The following is a 21,262-nucleotide window of genomic DNA, read 5'->3' as shown; positions in this document are numbered from 1 at the left end:
ATATTATTGTTGTTGTGAGCTTTTGTTTGCTTAGCACGCTCTTTATCTACAGTGCCTGCTTTTCTTTTACACAGCTGTGCTCTTCTGTAGTAGTGGAGCCTGACTTAATCTCAGCCCGAGCCCTCGCTCGTGGTGGTGACCGCGACGGCCCTGCCTGATGCCGGAGCCTGCAAAGGGCGTCCCTGGCCGCCGAGCCAGGCGGGCCTTTGTGTGGGACACGACAATGAATCGTACGTCAGCCAGCTGTGATGGTTTAAAGGGCCGGTGTTGAATTGTGCGTCACTGCAGAATGTTAAAGGGTATAATGTTCTTGGGGGGCAGGGGGTTTATTTAAAGGCCGTGGTATGAAAGGCCTTCATTTGTGGTAGGAAAGTATATTGTTATGCACTTGCCCACTAAATATGTAGAGTCATTTAGAGAGATGAGCTTTTAAATCTCCCGGTTAAGGAACCAGACCCTTGTCCTGTAAAAGATCTCGGCCGCAGGTTGTTGGAACAGATCGTGTTTGTGTGACTTTGGTGCTCTGCCTCAGATCCCCTCCCAGGAAGTGATTCAGGCCCCCCCGGCCTCCAGTGACCAAGCCTGATGAGGATGTGTGGCATTAGGGTTGTATGCAGTGGCTTTGCTGATAAGTAGAGTGTAATTTGTGGGGGGATGTTGAGGTACGACAGGCATGGCCCTTTCTCCCCCTTTCCTTCGAGCTCAGTGCCGTGTGTAAATGTACGGCTCCACGGGCCAAACGCCGCACATTATCTCCGAATTATGGGCTTACGACAGAATGGCAAACACCCCCCTGAAAGGCTTAGTCCCCCACGTGGGGCATTTTTCCCGGACCCTTTGAAGCTGTGTTATTATGGGCTGGCACTGGAGGCCGCTGTCAGCGATGATCCTGCCCGCAGGGCTTGGTGGGGATTGGGGTGGGGGGGGGGGGGGGGTGGGCGCTCACAGGAAATATGACAGGAAACGGTGGCCGGTGGATGGCAGACCTGCGGCAGGGCTCAGCACGCATGCTGTTTGCCGACGGCCAGTGAGACGACCGCTAATCATTAAACAGGCTGACGAGGCAGACTCACTCAACCCGAGCAAACATTTTTAGGGCGGTGGGTGTCGGCGGGTTGTACTCATGTGGTATGCTGATATATTTTTTGTTTACACGGCCTCGAGACAGTGGAATGCCAAACTTCAAAACGCACGTGAATGAAATCGGTATAGTCGTAACCTGTGGAACCTTGAGGTTCTGCAGCGATCGTCCTCCTCCGTGGACGGGGGGGGGGGTAATTCGGCGCTGGTCTAACCACGTCCAACCGCCCCATTCTCCCTAGATGCCCAGACAGTTTTGTGGGGAGCCGCTGCCAGTTTCCCAACCCCTGCATCTACTCACCGTGCAAGAACGGCGGGACGTGCCGGGCGCTCGTCCGCGACAACACCGTCGACTTCGCCTGCTCCTGCCGGCTGGGATTCTCCGACCGCCTGTGCCTGACCCCCACCCACAATGCGTGCGTCAGCGCCCCCTGCCGCAATGGCGGCACCTGCGACCTCGTCAGCCTCAAGGAGTACAGGTGTCGCTGCCCGCCAGGGTGGTCAGGTATGGATCAGGCCCGGCCACTGGGGGGCGCTGTTCTTCTCTGGATTGTGTAATATGATACAGCTCAAAGCATCAGCATACTGACTAATTTATGTGGCGTGATTGCATCACCACTGGAGTGTTGTGGCCCCTGGAATCTGGATGTTCTTGCCATGTTTTTGGGGTTTTCCTGCTGCCACCCAACTGCAAAGCTGGATGGGTGATGGATGGATGGATGGATGGATGGGTGGATGGATGGATGGATGGATGGATGTGTGATAATGAAATCAACTTGTTTAATACCCAGTATGCCCTCCTGGTCCTTTCTTAGGCAAACAATGTCAGCAAGCAGACCCATGTGCCTCGAACCCCTGTGCCAATGGGGCCAGTGCACCCCATTCGAATCCCATTACATCTGCACCTGCACTCCATTCTTTACGGGCCAGACCTGCAAGCAGGACGTGAATGAGTGCGCCCTGAGTCCCTCCCCCTGCAAAAAACGGGGGTGTGTGCATCAACCAGGTGGGCTCCTACCACTGCAACTGCCCCCAGGAGTACACGGGCGTGCACTGCGAGGCCCCTACCTGCCCTCGCAGCCCAATCTCCGTGGCCACAACGGGGGCACCTGCGTCCCAGAAGGGTGACTCCACCTACGAGTGCACCTGCCTGCCAGGTAGGACCCTCCTCCAGGAGTGACAGACAGAACCAGAGCGTCCCGTTTGAACTCCCGCATGCTGACTGTAGGTGGAGCTGTCGGGCAGCGCTGTGTTCACCAGCTCACCAGTCCCGCCCCACTCAAGCGTGCCCAGTCTGCACATGCTCGGTTTGAGCAGCTCGCTCCGGGTCCCCGCTTGAGCACTTAACATGCACTCCAACACCTAGTCTTCATTGTGAGGATAGCGTTGCCGTTACCTTTGTAGTCTGGCTGCTACACTGGGAAGGTTTCTTCCTGCATTTGCGGTGTAGGCCTGGTGGGTAGGGCAGCCGGTTCCCCTGGGTGACAGTCACCCATTTCAAGTGTGAGTCTGGGCAAGGTCCTCAGAAGGTCCCCTGTTCTATGCCAATCCTTAACTGATGTTTGCCACGTCCGTGGCCTTAGCACTGACACGCTAACTACTGGCCTAGCAGAATGGGAGCCTTCCCAGCAGCCTGAGGTTGTGGCTGTGGCGTCGTCATCCATGTGTTATCATCGGCTCCCCCTAGGGTTCACCAGCCAGAACTGCGAGCACAACATCACATCGACGACTGCCTGGAGCACCGCTGTCAGAATGGGGGTACCTGCGTGGACGGCGTGAACACCTACAACTGCCAGTGCCGGCCCGAGTGGACGGGTAAGCCTCCCTCCCCGTGCCCTCGGTGCCCCCCGAGGATGAGCCTGGCGTTCCTGTGCCGAACCACGTTCCCCCCCCCCCCGCAGGCCAGTTCTGCACCGAGGATGTGGACGAGTGCCAGCTGATGCCCAACGCGTGCCAGAACGGCGGCACCTGCCACAACACGCACGGCAGCTACCACTGCGTCTGCGTCAACGGCTGGACAGGCGACGACTGCAGCGAGAACATCGACGACTGCGCCAACGCGGCCTGCTACAGCGGCGCCACCTGCCACGACCGCGTTGCCTCCTTCTTCTGCGAGTGTCCCCACGGCCGTACGGGTGAGCCAAAGCCCCCACCCATCCGGAGGGACGTCCCGTTAGGCCTGCACGCTTTACAAACTCTATAATCAAGACTCTAAACTGTGCGCCCCCATCCCCAGGTCTGCTGTGTCACCTAGACGACGCCTGCATTAGCAACCCTTGCCAGCGAGGCTCCAACTGCGACACCAACCCCGTCAACGGGAAGGCCATCTGCACTTGCCCCCTAGGTTATTTCGGCTCCGCCTGCGACCAGGACGTGGACGAGTGCTCCCTGGGTGAGATCCCTGGCGCTTCGGCGAGTGGGTTGGCGGCAGGCGCAGCCCACGGGCATCCCCATCCCTGCCTCACGCGTCGTTCCATCTTCTCCAGGCGCCAACCCGTGTGAGCATGGCGGGAAGTGTCTGAACACCAAGGGCTCCTTCCAGTGTCGCTGCCTGCAGGGCTACTCGGGGCCGCGCTGCGAGATGGACGTCAACGAGTGCATGTCCAACCCGTGCAGGAACGACGCCACCTGCCTGGACCAGATCGGGGGCTTCCACTGCATCTGCATGCCAGGTGCGCGATCTGCCGTCGGGGCTGCGTCGAAACCTCCATGCTGCACCACCCAGAGGAAAGGCTTTAAAGCGTACCCGAGCGACACCGAGTGTAGCCCCGGCTGACCACTGTCCCTTCTCCTGTGTCGCTGGGCAGGTTACGAGGGAGTCTTCTGCGAGATCAACACAGATGAATGCTCCAGCACACCATGTCTGAACAACGGGAGGTGTGTGGACAGAATCAACAGCTTCTACTGCGAGTGCCCCAAAGGTGGGAGGCCTAAACCTGACCCCCTCCCCCCTCTTCCAGGTTATCATTGTAATACTGCGTATCCCCGACGTATCAGGCGGGAGGTGGGAGGGTGACTGCGTGCATGAACTTTTGATCTTCTTAAAAATCCATTCGCCCCCCTGACCCTGAAACAGAAGCAGTGTTGAAAGGCAGATATGAGCACTAGGCTGCCCCCTGCTGGTTCACTGAGGCTGGGACACTATTTAAAATGGCGCAGCAGCTTAGCAGCTGAAAAACCACCATGTTTATGGTGGGGACCAGCTTGAATGAAGGCTCCGTGGTATTGTGATGTGAGTGCAGAAAGAGTTCTGCAACCGTTAATCTCTGAAAGATCGAAAGGAGGATAAGGGATTGGGAGGTTTGGAGTGGGGGGTGGATCCTGGATCCTTCACTTCCCTGGTTCCCACTTGAGATGTAAATCAGTTCCTCCGCAAGGTCTGTGTTTGACTCTTCAACCTGCCACATATAGCTGGTATCCACGGAGATGCCAGCGCCCCCCACCCCCGCCCTCGACATGACATGTAAAGGTGTGGATTCTGAGCCACTCCCCCATGCATCCTAGCTGAAGGGATTAACGGCGTGACCCTTCTGGGGATTTTCTTAAGGAGAAATCAATCGCACTGTTTGTTCGATTAAATAAAACCGGCCCTTTTTCTGGCCGCTGATTTTAAGGGACACTCAGCTGATCATTGTGGCAGACCTGGAATTAAAGTACTGCGCCTTTAAGCTGTGGTGCCTAAAAAAATCACGGAGGGAGAAAAAACTGGCATTTCAAAGACTGAATGACTGAATTAAATGACTGAAGTCGCTCAGACTGAATTGACATTGGCTGTGGGAAAGATTGAGGCAAGATTTTGTGAATGGAATGATGAATGTTAAATGTGGGACACGGTGCCCCCATCTTGGAATAGATCTCAGAGAAGCTCCAGCAGTGTGCTGGCCGTGTGCTTCCCAGCCAGACCATAGCTGGCCTCTCGCACATCTCTGCACGTCCCAATGAGGCTCCATGTTGACCTGCTTGCTTCCCCAGGATTCTCCGGGAACTTGTGTGAGGTGGACTTCGACGAGTGCGCCAGCACACCCTGCAAGAACGGGGCCAAGTGCATCGACGGGCCCAACAAGTACACCTGCGAGTGCGCCGAAGGTACGAGACCCCCCACGCGCCGCCCCCGCTGTTCCTGGAACAGATTCCCCAGGGCATCACGCCGGTTAACGTCGGCTTCGCCCTGTCACAGGATACACAGGCGTGCACTGCGAGACGGACATAAATGAGTGCTACTCGGACCCCTGCCACTATGGTACCTGCAAGGACGGCCTGGCCTCCTTCACCTGCTACTGCCGCCCGGGGTACGTGGGTCGCCTCTGCGAGACCAACATCAACGAGTGCCTGAGTCAGCCATGCCAGAACGGGGGCACCTGTCAGGACCGGGAAAACGCCTACATCTGTATCTGCCCCAAGGGCACCACAGGTGAGCCTGCCGGGCCGAGGCTGTCCGGGCGGGACGTTGCCGGGGACGAAGAAACGACGTGTCTCTCCGTGCTTTTGCCCCCCAGGACAGAACTGCGAAGTCAACCTGGACGATTGCAAGAGCCGGCCGTGCGACTATGGCACGTGCATCGACAAGATCGACGGCTATGAGTGCGTCTGCGAGCCTGGCTACACAGGTGGGGCCCAGCGCGACATCTGGCTGGTGGGCTGGCTCGTCTCCGGGGGGGGCGCGGGGTGGGGGGTGTCGGGTTACCAGGCCCAGGTGATCCACCTGTCAAGCCTGGAGCTCGTGTTAGTGTTATTATTTTTTTTGTCCTGCCCATTGCGTCCTGTGACTGTGTTTCAAGCTCTCGAAAAATGGGGGATGTGGGTGGTTGGGCTTTACTTAAAGGCCAACAAAAGCGGTTTTTTGTTTTTTTTGCTATACAACTGGTTTAGCAGCTTTCAGTGACTGAAAGGTCAGTGTTTAACTGAAATAGTCCAGGCTGAAGCGGTGCATATCGCCCTGGTCTGACTCCTCTTTGCGAGACCCCACAAACATTTATAATCTTTATTTAATTTAGTGGATGCCTACAGTTACGAAAGCAGAGTCACTGGAGCAATTGGGGTTAAGAGATCAGAATGGGTGGCCTGCAGATGACATGCACAGTGTACTATCCCGCTGTGCATCACACTGCCCCAGTGAGGTGTAGTCACATTGTACAGTTAGGAGAAGAAGTGTCGCTAATTATGCAAGTTACCCCAGTGTCCCTCTTTCTGTGGGGTTTCACTTCAGCATCTAACATAGAAATGAGAAGGGGGGGGCAGGGTGGCAGAGGGTGGTTCGGGGAAACTCTGCTGGGCCTCAAGTGCCTACAGTTCTCCTTCTGTTCTCGATCCCAATTATCTGAACGCAGAGATGCAGATCTACAGCAGAGCAGGACTGTGATCCAAACAGCCCCCATATGTTGCCTTTCTAATTAATAGGGAGGAAGGGGGTGGGGGCAGAGTTAATTGTTGGGCACTCTTGTGTAAAATGGTTCCCCGGTTTCCGTCCTCGTAAACAAGCGCCACTGTGGTTCCGCTCGCTTTGCCTGGTATTGTTCGTGTTCTCCATTGTTCGTCGCGTCGCGTGCCGGAGTGGCCCGGCTTCGGAACGCCAGCCCGGCTCCGGCTCCGTCGGGTCTGCTCCCATGATGCTCGGCTTGGGATTCTGCGTCTGGGTCGCCAGGTTGTGGCCGGTGTGCATACCGTGACTCTGAGATTAGCTGCAGGGCTGTGAGTAGACCTCACTTTCGATGCTGATTTGTTGACGTTGGGTTTCCAAAGGCTCCTTTGTCGTGGAGGCCGTTGCGATCGCTGCAGGGTTCACCTGCATTCTGCCTGATCTTTATATCATGGCAGGAAAACAGATCTCAGGTCTTGTGCAGTTTCATGTTGGCCTCTAGGAGTATGAAAAGACCTATGTTTTCTGACCACTAGGGGGCACTTTTGGTTTACTGCCAGATTTGAAGATCAGCCCGCTTTTAGTGTTAGTGAATGAAATTTGTTCCACAGCTGTGAACTGACAGACTTCCTTTTTTTTCCAGGAACAATGTGCAACATCAACATTGACGACTGCGCACCTAACCCCTGTCACAACGGCGGGACCTGCCTCGATGAAATCAACGGGTTCACCTGCGTGTGCCCCGAGGGTTACCACGACGCCACGTGTCTCTCTCAAATCAACGAATGCATCAGCAACCCATGTATCCACGGATACTGCGAGGACGAGGCCAAAGGGTAAGCAGATCTGCTGTAATCCTTGCGTCTACTTGACTCGTTATTCCTGGATATGCGTCGCGTCGCAGCAAAATGCTGGCCTCTGATTGGCTGCGCCTCCTTACAGCTACAAGTGCATCTGTCATTCTGGCTGGAGTGGCCAGAACTGCGACATCAACAAAGATGAATGCGAGTCCAACCCCTGCGTCAATGGCGGCACCTGCAAGGACATGACAGGCGGCTATGTGTGCACATGCCGCGTGGGGTTCAGCGGTCAGTGGCCCCCAGTCCGCTCTGCCTGTTACCCTCCCTCTCCAGCTAACCTCTTCCAAGTCTTCTTCCAGAATCTGTGCCCCCCCTCCCCCCCACAAATCTGAACTAGGTGCTCCATGTGTTGCAGGCCCTAACTGCCAAACGAACATAAACGAGTGTGCGTCCAACCCCTGCTTAAACCAGGGAACCTGCATTGACGACGTGGCCGGGTACAAGTGCAACTGCTTGCTGCCGTACACCGGTAGGTGTCCCCCCCCCTCACGAGCAGCTTGACGTGGGACGGCATTTCGCAATCATGTGATGGTCTGCCAGCTTCCTGTTGTGGCTCCGTGTTGTCGAGGGATCCTCTGGCTCTTGCGGTGCTGCTGGTTAGTGGTGATGATGACGTTGGGCTCTTCAGAAGCTCCTGGATGTTCCTGCAGGATTCTTCCTCGTCGCTCTGTAGCCGTTAGGGAAGCGGAGGGACTAATTTTTGGAAAGAATGTGGGGGGAAAAAATGAAACGCTCCAAGAGGAGAGGTGAAGTGGCACTGTTGTGGTGGAGGGACGGTGGCAGGGGCTACGTCCTGTTTGGGTCCTGTTGTACGTCCTTGCCGCCCCCCCCCCCACACACACACACAATGGCAGGAAGCAGCTGCGTTTCCTGCTAGATCTGGGTGCAGTGGAATTATACGTGGAAACAGCAGAGGAAAACCCCAGGCTGCTTTCTGAAACTGCCTCGTAGTCCTTGTAAGACATCCGAGAGCGAATTAAGAGCAGAGCTCCAGATATAGCATCTTTAAAATGCCAAGTTATTAGTCTTTAAGTGTAATAAATAATATTAATGAATAAATATAATGTAATTGCTCTGTATTTTCTGCCCCCCAGGTGAGAACTGCGAGAGCTTGCTGGCTCCCTGTGGGCCTAAACCCTGTAAGAATGGAGGCGTGTGTCAGGCGTCAGAGGACTACGAGAGGTTTTCCTGCGTGTGCCCTGACGGGTGGCAAGGTGAGGGAGCGTGCTTCCCCCCCTGGCTTGTAGATGCGGCGCTGGTCTGTATCAGCACTGTATCAACACCGTATCAGCACTGTATAAGCACTGTATCAACACTGTATCAGCATTGTATTAACACCGTATAAGCATTGTATCAGCACTGTATAAGCACTGTATCAACACTGTATCAGCATTGTATCAACACCGTATAAGCACTGTATCAACACTGTATCAGCACTGTATCAGCACTGTATCAACACTGTATCAGCATTGTATCAACACCATATCAGCACTGTATCAGCACTGTATCAGCTTGCCCCCCTTTTCCCCCCAAAGGTCAAACGTGTGAGGTGGACGTCAACGAATGTGTGAAGAACCCCTGCCGTAATGGCGCCACGTGCCAGAACACTTTGGGGGGGGTACCGCTGCAGCTGCAAAGCCGGCTTCACTGGACGTGACTGCGAGACGGACATCGACGACTGCAAGCCCAGTGAGTCTCGCCTTCCCCCGCTCTGTCTGCGCAGCCCCCCTCCCCCCAGTCTCCCTCTGGGGCGACGTCCCATGGTCACACTACTCACCCCACACCCGCCGTCCCCCAGACCCTTGCAGGAACGGGGGCTTCTGCAGGGATGAGGTGGACGGATTCACCTGCACCTGCCTGCCCGGCTTCCGGGGCCTGAAATGCGAGGAGGACATCAACGAGTGCGACAGCAACCCCTGCAAGAACGGCGCCAACTGCACCGACTGCGTCAACAGCTACACCTGCACCTGTCCGGCCGGCTTCAGCGGCATCCACTGCGAGAACAACACGCCTGACTGCACGGAAAGGTGCTAAAACATCATACATACTGGGGGGGGGGGTTAACATTCACCACTCATGTGTAGGGTCTGGGGTTCAGTAATATCCCCATCGTATGTCTGTCGGGCTCTGTGATAGATTGACGCTGTCTTGTTGCTCTGCTGCTTGGCCCCAGGCTCAATGCAACCCTGTTCTGGAGTCATAATGGAAGCGGCCATGAAGCATGATGCACCGACAGTAATACTCCTTTTTGCACTTGCAGTTCCTGCTTCAATGGTGGCACGTGTGTGGATGGCATCAACGCCTTCACCTGCCTGTGCCCACCAGGCTTCATGGGCAGCTACTGCCAACATGACATCAATGAGTGTGACTCCAGGCCCTGTCTGAACGGGGGCACCTGCCAGGACACGTACGGCACCTACAAGTGCACCTGTGCCCACGGCTACACCGGGCTCAACTGCCAGGTACGCAGCCCTCCAACCGGACTCGCTGTCTTTGTTACCCCCCCCCCCCCTTTCCTCTCGTGCCTGATTTGTTTAGCCTCTCGTCTCCTTCCAGAACCTGGTGCGCTGGTGCGACTCGTCACCCTGCAAGAACGCGGGCACCTGCTGGCAGACGGGCACGTCATACAGCTGCGAGTGTCAGAGCGGCTGGACGGGCCTCTACTGCGACGTGCCCGGCGTGTCCTGCGAGGTGGCGGCCAAGCGGCAAGGTAGCGCGGGTTCGGGAACAGGAGGAGTCTGACAGGGTGGGGAGGGACTATCGCTGTCAAAATAAAAGCCAAGATGCTGCTTCCGGCCAATCAGTTCGCTCTGCTTTCTCTGCCCTCGTCTCGCCTAGGTGTGGACGTAGCTCACCTGTGCCGGAACTCTGGCCAGTGCCTGGATGCGGGGAACACCCATTACTGCCGCTGCCAGGCCGGATACACGGGCAGCTACTGCGAGGAGCAGGTGGACGAGTGCCTCCCCAACCCCTGTCAGAATGGAGCCACCTGCACAGACTACCTGGGGGGATACTCCTGCGAGGTAACTCAGCTGCGACGTCTCCCTGGCGACGGGGGCCACCCACCCCTCCCTCTCAAGGGTCCAAACTGAAATGCTTCCCTCTGCAGAATTTGGCTTCTGTTACCTGGCTCTCTTCCCAGTCGTTGTTTCATGTCAGTCATCGATTCCCGCTCTCTCTCCCCCCCCCCCACAGTGCGTGCCAGGGTACCACGGGGCGAACTGTTCTAAGGAGATCAATGAGTGCCTCTCCCACCCCTGTCAAAACGGAGGCACATGCATCGACTTAATCAATACCTACAAGTGCTCCTGTCCCCGAGGGACACAAGGTCAGGGCTCGCCCCCCCTCACCCTAACCCCCTCCCCAAAACCGGCACACTTCATTAATTAGGGCTTAATGATATTCAGCGCTCGGCTGAAAGTCTTTTTCTTTTGAGTGCAATGATAGTGTTACCCTCCCAGGCGTCCACTGCGAGATCAACGTGGACGACTGCACGCCCTTCGTGGAGCCGCTGACCCGCGAGCCCAAGTGCTTCAACAACGGCAAATGCGTGGACCGCGTGGGCGGCTACAGCTGCGTGTGCCCGGCGGGCTACGTGGGCGAGCGCTGCGAGGGCGATGTCAACGAGTGCCTGTCCAACCCGTGCGACCCACGCGGCACCCAGAACTGCATCCAGCTCACCAACAACTACCACTGCGAGTGTCGCACTGGCTACACTGGTAAGAGGGGCGGACCTCCGGGCCCCATCGCCATGGGTGCACGCGGTCCTTCTTGACGGGGAAATGCTAACCTGTGTGCTACCGTTACGCTTCTCAGGCCAGCGCTGCGACACCGTGTTTGACGGCTGCCAGACCAAGCCCTGCCGCAATGGGGGCACCTGCGCCGTGGCCAGCAACACGCCCCGCGGCTTCATCTGCAAGTGTCCGCCGGTGAGTCCACCCCCCCCCATCCCCCTCTTGAGGGCGCCATTCCCTTCTCGCCGAGTCCCCCGTCGAGCAGGTGTCTCCTGTCCGCCTCTGCAGGGCTACAGCGGATCCACATGCGAAAACGACGCCCGTTCATGCGGAAGCCTGCGGTGCCGGAACGGGGGCACGTGTGTCTCCGGACAGAAGAGCCCCAAGTGCCTGTGCCCGGCGGGCTTCACGGGGCCCGAGTGCCAGCACGCCACCGAGGGACCCTGCAGCTCCGGCCCCTGCTACAACGGCGGGACGTGCGAGCCCCTGGCCGAGGCGCCCTTTTACCGCTGCGTCTGCCCTGCCAATTTCAACGGGCTGCTCTGCCACATCCTGGACTACACGTTCGGGGGCGGGTTGGGCCGTGACATCACACCGCCGCCCGAGATCTCTGTCAGCTGCGAGGTCGCGCAGTGCGAGGGCCGCCGCGGCAACGAAATCTGCGACAGCCTGTGCAACAACCATGCGTGCGGCTGGGACGGCGGCGACTGCTCGCTCAACTTCGACGACCCCTGGCAGAACTGCTCCGCCGCGCTGCAGTGCTGGCGCTACTTCAACGACGGCAAGTGCGACGAGCAATGCGACAACGCAGGCTGCCTCTACGACGGCTTCGACTGCCAGGACACCGAAGGACAGTGCAAGTGAGTTTGCTGATGCACCGTCTGTCCATCCATATGTCTCTCTGTTCATCTATACGTCTGTCCTTCTGTCTATCCTTCTGTTAATCCACCTGTTTTTCCATACATCCATCCATCAGTCCATCTGTCCACATATCCCTCCATTTGTCCATTCATGTCTGTCTGTCCATTCATCCATCTTTCATCCATGCGTCCCTCTGCTGACCATTCCATCCAGCACAGGAATAACTTAGAATGGAAATGTCCATAGCATGTATTTAAATGATGCATTGGTTCATTTAATGTAAGTGTAAAACACTATATCATTTCTTATGCATGCTCACATATATGGCATTTTCATTGCTTACCTGCTTAAAGTACAGGGCACAAGGCAGGGGACACCCTTGTGAATACTTCACAAGTACATTGTGCGTGGGAATCAAACCCACAACCTACAGACGAATCACTCATTAAATTCCCACTCTGTGGTTCCCCCGCCCCTCCAACCCGCAGCCCCCTGTATGACCAGTACTGTAAGGACCACTATGCGGATGGCCACTGTGACCAGGGCTGCAACAACGCCGAGTGCGAGTGGGACGGCTTGGACTGCGCCGACAACGTGCCGGAGAAGCTGGCTGACGGCAGCCTAGTCCTGGTGGTGCATATAGCTCCGGAACGGCTCAGGAACGACTCAGCGGCCTTCCTGCGCGAGCTCAGCCGTGTCATCCACACCAACGTGGTGTTCCGGCGCGACGCGCGGGGCAACCCCATGATCTTCCCGTACTATGGAAGCGAACACGAGCTCCGCCGCCACAAGATCAAGCGCTCGACCAATGACTGGGGCCCCCGTGCCCCCGGTGTGTTCAGCCATGGTGGCACACTTGGTGCCCGGCGCCGCAGGGAGCTGGATCAGATGCAGATTAAGGGGTGAGTCCACATCAGGACCCGTCTGGTCGGGCTGGCTCTACCTAAAACTCCAGAAACCCTCCTCACTCGCTGTAGTCCTGCAATGTAGGTTCCGTGCTCTGACTCTCTACTGCCCCCTTCAGGTCCGTGGTGTACCTGGAGATTGACAACCGCCAGTGTTACCTGCAGTCTGACGACTGCTTCCAGAGTGCTACTGATGTGGCCGCCTTCCTCGGAGCTCTGGCCTCCAGTGGCCACTTGAACGTGCCCTACATCATCGAGGCCGTTACCAGTGAGTGTTCCCCTCCCCCGCTCCATCTCCAAAGTGACGTGGACCGCCTTGGATCCACGTGTAAATCACACCACCTCGCCTTGTGCCTGCTGGCCCCTTAACCCTCCCATAAAAGCCTTACGAAGGGGTCATCGCTTTTGCCTCCAAATGACAGTCTGTGCTAATGAAATGTACACGACAGCAGATCACTCCCGCTAAATCCCCGACTTTATGTTCAAATCCGCACGCTGTGGGCACCCAAAATAGCAAGATCTCTACGAATAAACTGCAGCAGCGCATCTTCACCCCCCATCCCCCACGAGTGGGTCTTCAGCAGCCTTCACCCCGTTGAATGTAATACCAAGACTTAATGCATCTCTAAGGGTTTAGGTGTGGAGAGTTTATCATTTCAAAATCATTAGGAGAGAAAAAAAAGAGGGGAAAATTGATCGGGAGTGTGCTAGAAGTTGGGCCTCTTTGTTATCTTGAAAATCCTAATAAATCCTCGGTCTTTACAGCTTAAAGCGCGTGCAGTAATTTGAAGTTCATTAATCCCTGCCTTTTTTCCCTTAAAGAAGAAATGGTCTCATGGTACCCTATTCTTAAAGGGGAGTGGGGGTTTATTTTACCCTCCCTTTTTTTGCCAGCTCTTTTTGATGAGAAGTAGTTAGCAATTCTGATTATCAGCGAATGAGACAACCTTGTTTTACAAGCGCTCTCCTGCCTTCCGGCTGCTGCTGTCGTGTTCGCATAGACGCGGGCTCCGAGCGACCATCTCCGCTGGCACCGTGAGGCTCTTCCTCGCCCTGGTCGTGCCTTTTTTTAAAAAAAAACAAAAATCCCCCCCTTCCTGACATGCGGCTTCCCTCTACCGCAGGCGAGAACAAGACCCCGACGTCTTCGGAGCTGTACCCAGTCTATGTGGTCTTGGCGGCCGTGGTCCTGCTGGCCTTCATCGGCGTGGGAATGATGGTCTCCCGTAAGCGGCAGCGCGAGCATGGGCAGCTCTGGTTCCCCGAGGGGTTCAAGACCACCGAGCCCAGCAAGAAAAAGAGGAGAGAACCGGTTGGGGAAGACTCCGTGGGACTCAAGTAAGTTTGTAGCCCATTCCACAGAATTGGGACGATCGTACTCTCATATTTAAGTCTTTAATTTTCGGGTTTCGGTCTTTTGAGGAAAATGTTATGGCATGACAGTTGAGTGTTGGGTCCAGGGATTGAGGTGTCCTTCAGTTTGCGGATATGATGACAGTGATGGGAAAAATTAGGAGTTGGAACCGGCGCATTAATTGACGGGAGTTAGCAATGCGATGGGCACAGGTGCCTGCGGCCGGCTTGTCGTGGGATCTGTCCTGTCGGCCGTCAGGCTCCTGCCAGCAAGCCGGAAGGAGACTAACGGGAATTTCCCCCGGGTTTCCGGATTTGGTAACAGGCCACTGAAGAACTCCTTAGACGTGTCCCTGATGGATGACAACCTGAACGAGTGGGAAGAGGAGGCGATGTCAGACACCAAGCGCTTCAGGGTAAGTGAGCGGCTGCCGCCTTGACGGGAAAAGCTGTTTCTGCTTTTAAAAATATGCAGTTTAAGTACAAATTCTGTAAAGTCTTTCGGATTTTAGAAACTATAAAATTTATTTGCATTTATTTAATGTACCGCACTGCTGATAGGATCTCGCAAGATCGCTCGTTCCAGTGACGTGACGATAAAAGTGATTTGATTTGATTTAATTTGAAATAAAAATAATAGGTATGTTAAACTGAGAAAACAAAAATGTTGGTTGTTTTCACAAGGCATAACGATACTGTGGTATTATGGTAAATGACAAAAAAATGTTAGGACACCTGCACTGGCTAAGATGCTCTGTGAACTGGGAACTAGGAGTGATTGTTCGGGAATTTGTGTGTTTTTAGTAGATAAAAGGTATTTGATTCAGCGATGTGATGATTTATCATTATTATTATTGTTTTGAAGTGGATCATGCGTCTGTCTCAGGTTAAAGAGAAGTGCAATCATTAAGAGCCGGAGTTGCTTTAGCGTGGTTTGTCTGGCATTGCATGATGTGTGTCTTTTTTTTAGTTTGAGGCTGCAATGCTGGACTTGGATGACCAGACCGATCACCGGCAGTGGACCCAGCAGCATCTGGATGCAGCAGACCTGCGTAATCCCTCCATGGCGCCCACGCCTCCCCAGGGCGAGATGGAAAACGACTGTATGGACGTCAACGTCCGCGGTCCAGGTATGCAGGTCTCTCACTTACACATCCGTATTTAGCTCTCAATACTGCTGCTCGTCTCCATCCACTGAGCACACTCTTAAACCTGCTGGTCAGATCCTTCATAAATATCCCCTAGAACAGTGCAGTCGTCAGTCTGTCTTAATCTGGTATTCACTGTGGAAGATCACGCTTGCTTATATAGATTTGCAGTCAAAGTGATACGAGGTTTTTTTTAGTGTGTGTATGGTTACTAACATACTTGCGGTGCCATCTGTCTGTTGTCATTGAGCTGACATGTTGTGTAGAGTGATTCTGCTTGAATTAGTGTGATGGACAACAGCATCCTTTATTTCCCTTCTCTCTTGGGCCAATCAATCATAAATACAGCTCTGGGAAAAATTAATTGACCACAGCAAAATATTCAGTTTCACTTGTTTCTCAGTTTATGGTTGTGCGCCTGTGTAAAATATACATTTTTTTTTTGCAAACGCCAGTCTGGCTTATCCTTGCTTCTCGCTGATGAAGGCCTTCTTCCTTGCGTTATGGGTCTTCAGTCTTGTTTCTAGGAGCCTGTTATGAATTGTCCTAGCAGTGCATTTCACACCTGCAGCTAATGTTGCCAATTGCTTTTGAAGGTCACTTGATGTCACCCTCCAATTCATGAGAAACTGTCGGATAAGTTAACGGTCATCTCTGGCATTATAAAGTTGCTTCTACCCTCTACTCGGCTGGTATTTTGTCATTCCCAGTGTCTCCTGCTTCACCTTGTTCTTGTTTACTGCTGTCTTAGAAACTTTGAGCCTGGAAGCAGCCTGCAGTTTAGCTTTCTGCCAGCAGAACCAGGATTAAACCCGGATTTAAAAATGCAGATTTGTAAAAAAGAATATAGAGTGGTCTCAATTTTTTCCAGAGCTATACAATGCCAAAATATTCTTTCTATCAAAAAATAATGCCGAATGCCCCGAAAAAAGAATTTAAGAGAAATCAGAATCCTCTATCTGCAGATTTTGACGTGCTTGAGTTGAAAGAGTCCAGCGGATCTGGGAATTACTCCTGCTTTTGAAGTGCAGGAGCGCGTGTAAGGAAGGCAGAGCCGTGTCTCAAAGACCGTAATTCCTGGTTTTTTGGCAGCCCGGGTTGGGTGGGGCCCAGGCGGGATCCTTCGGCTCCTTGGCTTTTTAAAAGTGTCTCAGATATCGAGCTTGATCGGAATACCATTATTGGAGAGGTCTGTGTTTACTCCGAGGCAAAGAAATGTTAAATCCTTCTTTCGATTAGTTTGTTCCTTTTTTGTTTTTGATCCTCCCAGCACTTCAAGATTGAACTGTACCGCATTGGGGCTGATTTCTGTGCGTGTGCGTGTGCGTGTGCGTGTGCGTGTGCGTGTGTCTAATTCTTCCTTCATTTCTGTTAACCCTCCCTCTCCTGCACCCCCTGCAGACGGCTTCACGCCCCTGATGATCGCATCCTGCAGCGGCGGGGGCCTCGAGACCGGCAACATCGAAGAAGAGGAGGACGCCTCTGCCAACGTCATCTCGGACTTCATCTACCAGGGGGCCAACCTCCACAATCAGACGGATCGCACGGGCGAGACGGCACTACACCTCGCAGCCCGCTATGCCCGGTCCGATGCCGCCAAGCGCCTCCTGGAGGCTAGTGCAGACGCCAACGTTCAGGACAATATGGGCCGGACGCCTCTGCATGCCGCCGTGGCCGCCGATGCACAGGGAGTCTTCCAGGTGCTGTTCGCTCGTAACCCAACCATAGGTTCATTATCGGTCTTTCTCTGCCGCCATGTGACCGGTGCTGACAAACGTGCTACCGTCTGCAGATTCTGATCCGAAATCGGGCCACAGACCTGGATGCCCGCATGCACGACGGAACCACCCCACTCATCCTGGCAGCCCGTCTGGCCGTGGAAGGCATGGTGGAGGAGCTCATCAACTGCCACGCCGATGTCAACGCAGTCGACGACTTCGGTACGGACGTTCTGCTCTAGGTCTCCTTTGACTCGATTAATCGATTAATCTCGGCGCATCTTTGGCTCAGTATGCATCAAATTAATCCATCCCGTTTTTGCCACCAGGAAAATCTGCCCTGCACTGGGCAGCTGCAGTGAACAATGTGGACGCCGCTGTGGTCTTGCTGAAGAATGGCGCCAACAAGGACATGCAGAATAACAAGGTGGGTCACCAGTCATTCACCTCAGAACCGTGGGGTGTGGAGTTCGCCCTCCGCACGGCTCCAACTGTTTGCTTACTTTGCTCCAGGAGGAGACGCCTCTCTTCCTCGCCGCCCGGGAAGGAAGCTACGAGACGGCCAAAGTCTTGCTGGAACACTTTGCCAACCGGGAGATCGCCGACCACGTGGACCGGCTGCCTCGAGACATTGCGCAGGAGCGCATGCACCACGATATCGTGCGGCTCCTGGATGAACACAGCCTGGTCAGGAGTCCCGCTGTACACAGTGGGCCCATGAGCGCCACACTCTCCCCAACGCTCTGCTCCCCCAACGACTACCTGGGTAGCAGCATGAAAACCTCGAGCCAGGGCAAAAAGGCCCGCAAGCCCGGCGCCAAGGGCGTGTGCGGCAAGGACGGCAAGGACATGAAGGCCAGGAAGAAGAAGATCCAGGACGGGAAGGGCAGCTTGCTGGACAGCTCTGCCGTGCTCTCGCCTGTGGACTCCCTGGGATCTCCACATGGGTACATGTCTGACGTTGCGTCCCCGCCCATGATGAACTCACCCTTCCAACAGTCTCCCATGTCCCTCAACCACCTCCAGGGCATGTCTGACATCGGCGTCAGTCACCCAGTCATGGCGGGCAAGCAGGACCTGGGTCAAATGCAGTTTGACCTGGTGCCACCTCGTCTGTCCCACCTACCAGTGTCTAGTCCCAGCAGTTCTGGCTCCATGACGATGGCAATGGGCGGGGCAGGTGGTGCCATGAACAGCCAGTGTGATTGGCTCTCCAGGATGCACGCTGGTCTAGGCCAGCAGGCGGTTTTCAACTCCATGCGTGGAGCAGGAGGAGCGCAGCACGGCATGGTGCCCCCCCTGCGTGGAGACCGTCCCACCACCACGCTCTCTCCTATGATGGGGTTCCAGGGCATGCAGAGCAGCCACCTCACAACGCAGACTCACCTCATGCAAGTGCAGCAGATGCCATCGGTGCAGCAGAACCTGCAGCAGCTGCAGCAACATCAGCAGCAGAGTCTTCAGCTCCAGCACCAGAACTCCAACACTGCCACTGGAGGCCACATCATCAGCCAGAATTTTATCAGCAGTGACCTGAGCAGCTCAGACCTACAGGCCGTGTCGGGCAGCAGTTTGCCCGTCCACACCATCCTGCCCCAGGAATCCCAGATGCTGCCCTCATCACTCAGCCAGACCATGACTAGCACACAGTTCCTCACTCCACCTTCTCAGCACAGCTACTCTGCCCCCATGGACAATACCCCTAGTCATCAGATACAGGTGCCTGATCACCCATTTCTGACACCCTCCCCTGGATCCCCTGACCAATGGTCAAGCTCTTCCCCGCATTCCAATATGTCTGATTGGTCAGAGGGCATCTCCAGTCCTCCAACCAGCATGCAGTCACAGATTGGACTTGTTCCAGACCAGTTTAAATAGATTGGATACGTCTAACCCTGGCTAAGTTGAACATTTTAATTACGTAGAAATGTGTAAATCCCCTTTTATTTTATTTTTTAAGATACTGTTCACGCAAATGCACAACTTGCAAGAAAGATGACTAAGAAAGGATACTTTTATAATATATTATACTAACAGTAGTAAGAGTTGTCGTCATCCATTTCTTATTTATTTATATCTATTTATAATTTTTATTTGCTAAAAATATTGGGTGCTGAGGTGTGAGACTCAGACCAAGGTAGAAAATGTGAACAATTTCAGGTTTGTGTAATTAATTGTTTTAATTTTATTTCTGTAGTAACAGGAGAAAATCCCGATGATCAATAGACTGTTATTTATTTCTCTTTATAAATTTTTGTTTTTTTATGATTTTTTAAAAAATCCATGCTTTTATTTTTTTAAACATTGTATATAACATTGATAAGATTTCAGTATTATTGGCTTTTTGTGTTCAACAAATACAGGGCTGTTTTAAAAGAACCACAAAAATAGGCTGTACAAACTGTGACTTTGTATGTTTCTTTCTCATATTCACAATGAATCAGTCTGTTTCTCGAGGTCAGCGCACTGAGGTCATCCAGATCTAATAGACAAGGTGATTGGCTGTTGATAACCAGGTGACCAGGTTGATAACCAGCCACTCCCTTGGAAAGAAGCCCTTAGGCTGAGAACTCTGGGAGGTTGTCCAGACCTGGCTGTATCCAACTAGCATGTCTGAATTTCTGCTGTATGTGAGTGGATGCTCTGAAACATCCGAAGTTGAAGTGTATAATAATGTACATTTTGTTACATGCAGGGTTTTGTTTCAGAAATCTTAAGTCTTAAGCATGTCACGCCAGTTGGAGATGTCACAATGCTTATTTACGTATTGTTAAAATAATTCGTATAGAACGTGTATGTTACTCAGTATTACTGAGACCTAAATATGAATCTACTGAAATTTGTGAATTTGCAGGGGTCAACTGAAGTACCTATGTAAAAAAAAAGATGTGGTTTTATGAACTATTTATTGAAATGTTTTGAAATCTGCTTACTAGAGTAGCTTATTTTCATTTAATTGGTAATTTTGGGGGGGGGGGGTTATTTTGTAGTGGTCCAGACAGATGATTTTGTCAGTACACTAACCCACTATGGAGAGCTTTTGGGTGATGTCGGTTACTGCTGATGTTTTATAAACCAAGATGTAGAAAAATCTGTGTAATGGGTTTAAACACTTTGCTGCCGACGTTCAGATTTGTAGTTTGCAAAAGACTATTTTCTGTAATTTGTACAACATTTGTTTCTTAATACAATAAAGAAGACTACTTAATGTCTGCGTTTGACTTGTGGTCTGTCCTTCAGCCCTAAAGAACCATAAAGGGACTTCTGTGAAAACAAAGACCAAACTAAAAAGCTGCTTTTTGTTACTTTTACAGCAGTCCTTGTGAATAATAAAAACTGGACTGGTAATAGCATTAATGTCCCAGAGTCACGAACTCTTACACACCTGGTGTGACGCTCACGCTTTCAGACTCTCACGCTCACACAAGAAATCTTACGCCAAATCTATATTATCCCATTATAAATGTAAAATTAGCTACATCAAAAGCTTTGGGGTAGTTTGCCAATCCCACAGACTATTTACAAGGGAATAAAACTGTAATATAGGTCAATATAGGTATAATATAGGTAAATGCATATGCATGCGTGTGCAGACTTGTCTTGAACTGAAAATGTCACTCCAGCCAGCTGACCAAAGCTGGCAGCCCTGAAGTCCACACACACAAAAGTAAGGACGGAGGTACGGGGTAGAGATGGAAATCGTGATTCTTTACACTGAATCTTTCTGGCTCGTTTTCATTTATTATTATTATTAACCCAGACATGTAAATATCTGCATTGCATCGGTCAGTCCAAAACTACATGTATATGTCTGCATGACATGCAAATCAGATTCAGTATTTGGACGTCTGACCAGGCCCCTCTTGGATATATACAGTTCAGTGCAGTTATATATTCCAACGTCTGGCTATGAGATTTTTTGGAAGTCTGTGAACATGTAAGACAGGTGCAGGACCCAATATTGGACATTCAAAAGATATCATAAAAAATTCATCCCAGCTCCTCAGGGCACGTCTTCTCAACGTCTAACAAGATGTTCAGTAGATGCAGTTCATTCAATCCATCCATTCATCTATACAGGCTACATAACATGGGTCTGTTAATGCACTTTTTAATTAAATCAGCCAGGCAGGAGTGCCCCATGATATCATATCATATTCGGACCCCAGAACGTCAAGCCTACACGCCTTTTACACGGTGACGGTAAATATGTATAATTTGGCGTCATCTAGTGGTACAGAGCAGGT

General features: G+C 53.0%; 1 protein-coding gene across 1 annotated transcript; it reads left to right on the top strand.

Annotated features, from left to right (window-relative positions):
- Nucleotides 1-1,305: 1,305 nt before the first annotated feature.
- On the top strand, nt 1,306-20,223 carry LOC125724046 (neurogenic locus notch homolog protein 1-like). Its single transcript, XM_049000978.1, is given in 35 exon segments — nt 1,306-1,585; nt 1,896-2,043; nt 2,045-2,237; nt 2,768-2,799; nt 2,802-2,895; nt 2,982-3,215; nt 3,317-3,472; nt 3,567-3,752; nt 3,888-4,001; nt 5,053-5,166; nt 5,258-5,491; nt 5,577-5,687; nt 7,080-7,272; nt 7,379-7,524; nt 7,652-7,765; nt 8,391-8,510; nt 8,832-8,908; nt 8,910-8,985; nt 9,095-9,323; nt 9,557-9,758; nt 9,853-10,006; nt 10,135-10,319; nt 10,492-10,624; nt 10,758-11,015; nt 11,113-11,225; nt 11,319-11,890; nt 12,380-12,793; nt 12,916-13,064; nt 13,921-14,134; nt 14,475-14,565; nt 15,120-15,279; nt 16,699-16,997; nt 17,090-17,237; nt 17,345-17,442; nt 17,529-20,223. Coding segments are annotated over 35 exon segments (7,389 nt in total). The 5' UTR covers nt 1,306-1,322; the 3' UTR covers nt 18,894-20,223.
- Nucleotides 20,224-21,262: the final 1,039 nt, after the last annotated feature.

This window comes from Brienomyrus brachyistius, chromosome 2 (genome assembly GCF_023856365.1).
Source record: "Brienomyrus brachyistius isolate T26 chromosome 2, BBRACH_0.4, whole genome shotgun sequence".
In the NCBI taxonomy this organism is placed as follows: domain Eukaryota; kingdom Metazoa; phylum Chordata; class Actinopteri; order Osteoglossiformes; family Mormyridae; genus Brienomyrus; species Brienomyrus brachyistius.
This window is presented reverse-complemented; position numbering and strand designations above follow the sequence as displayed.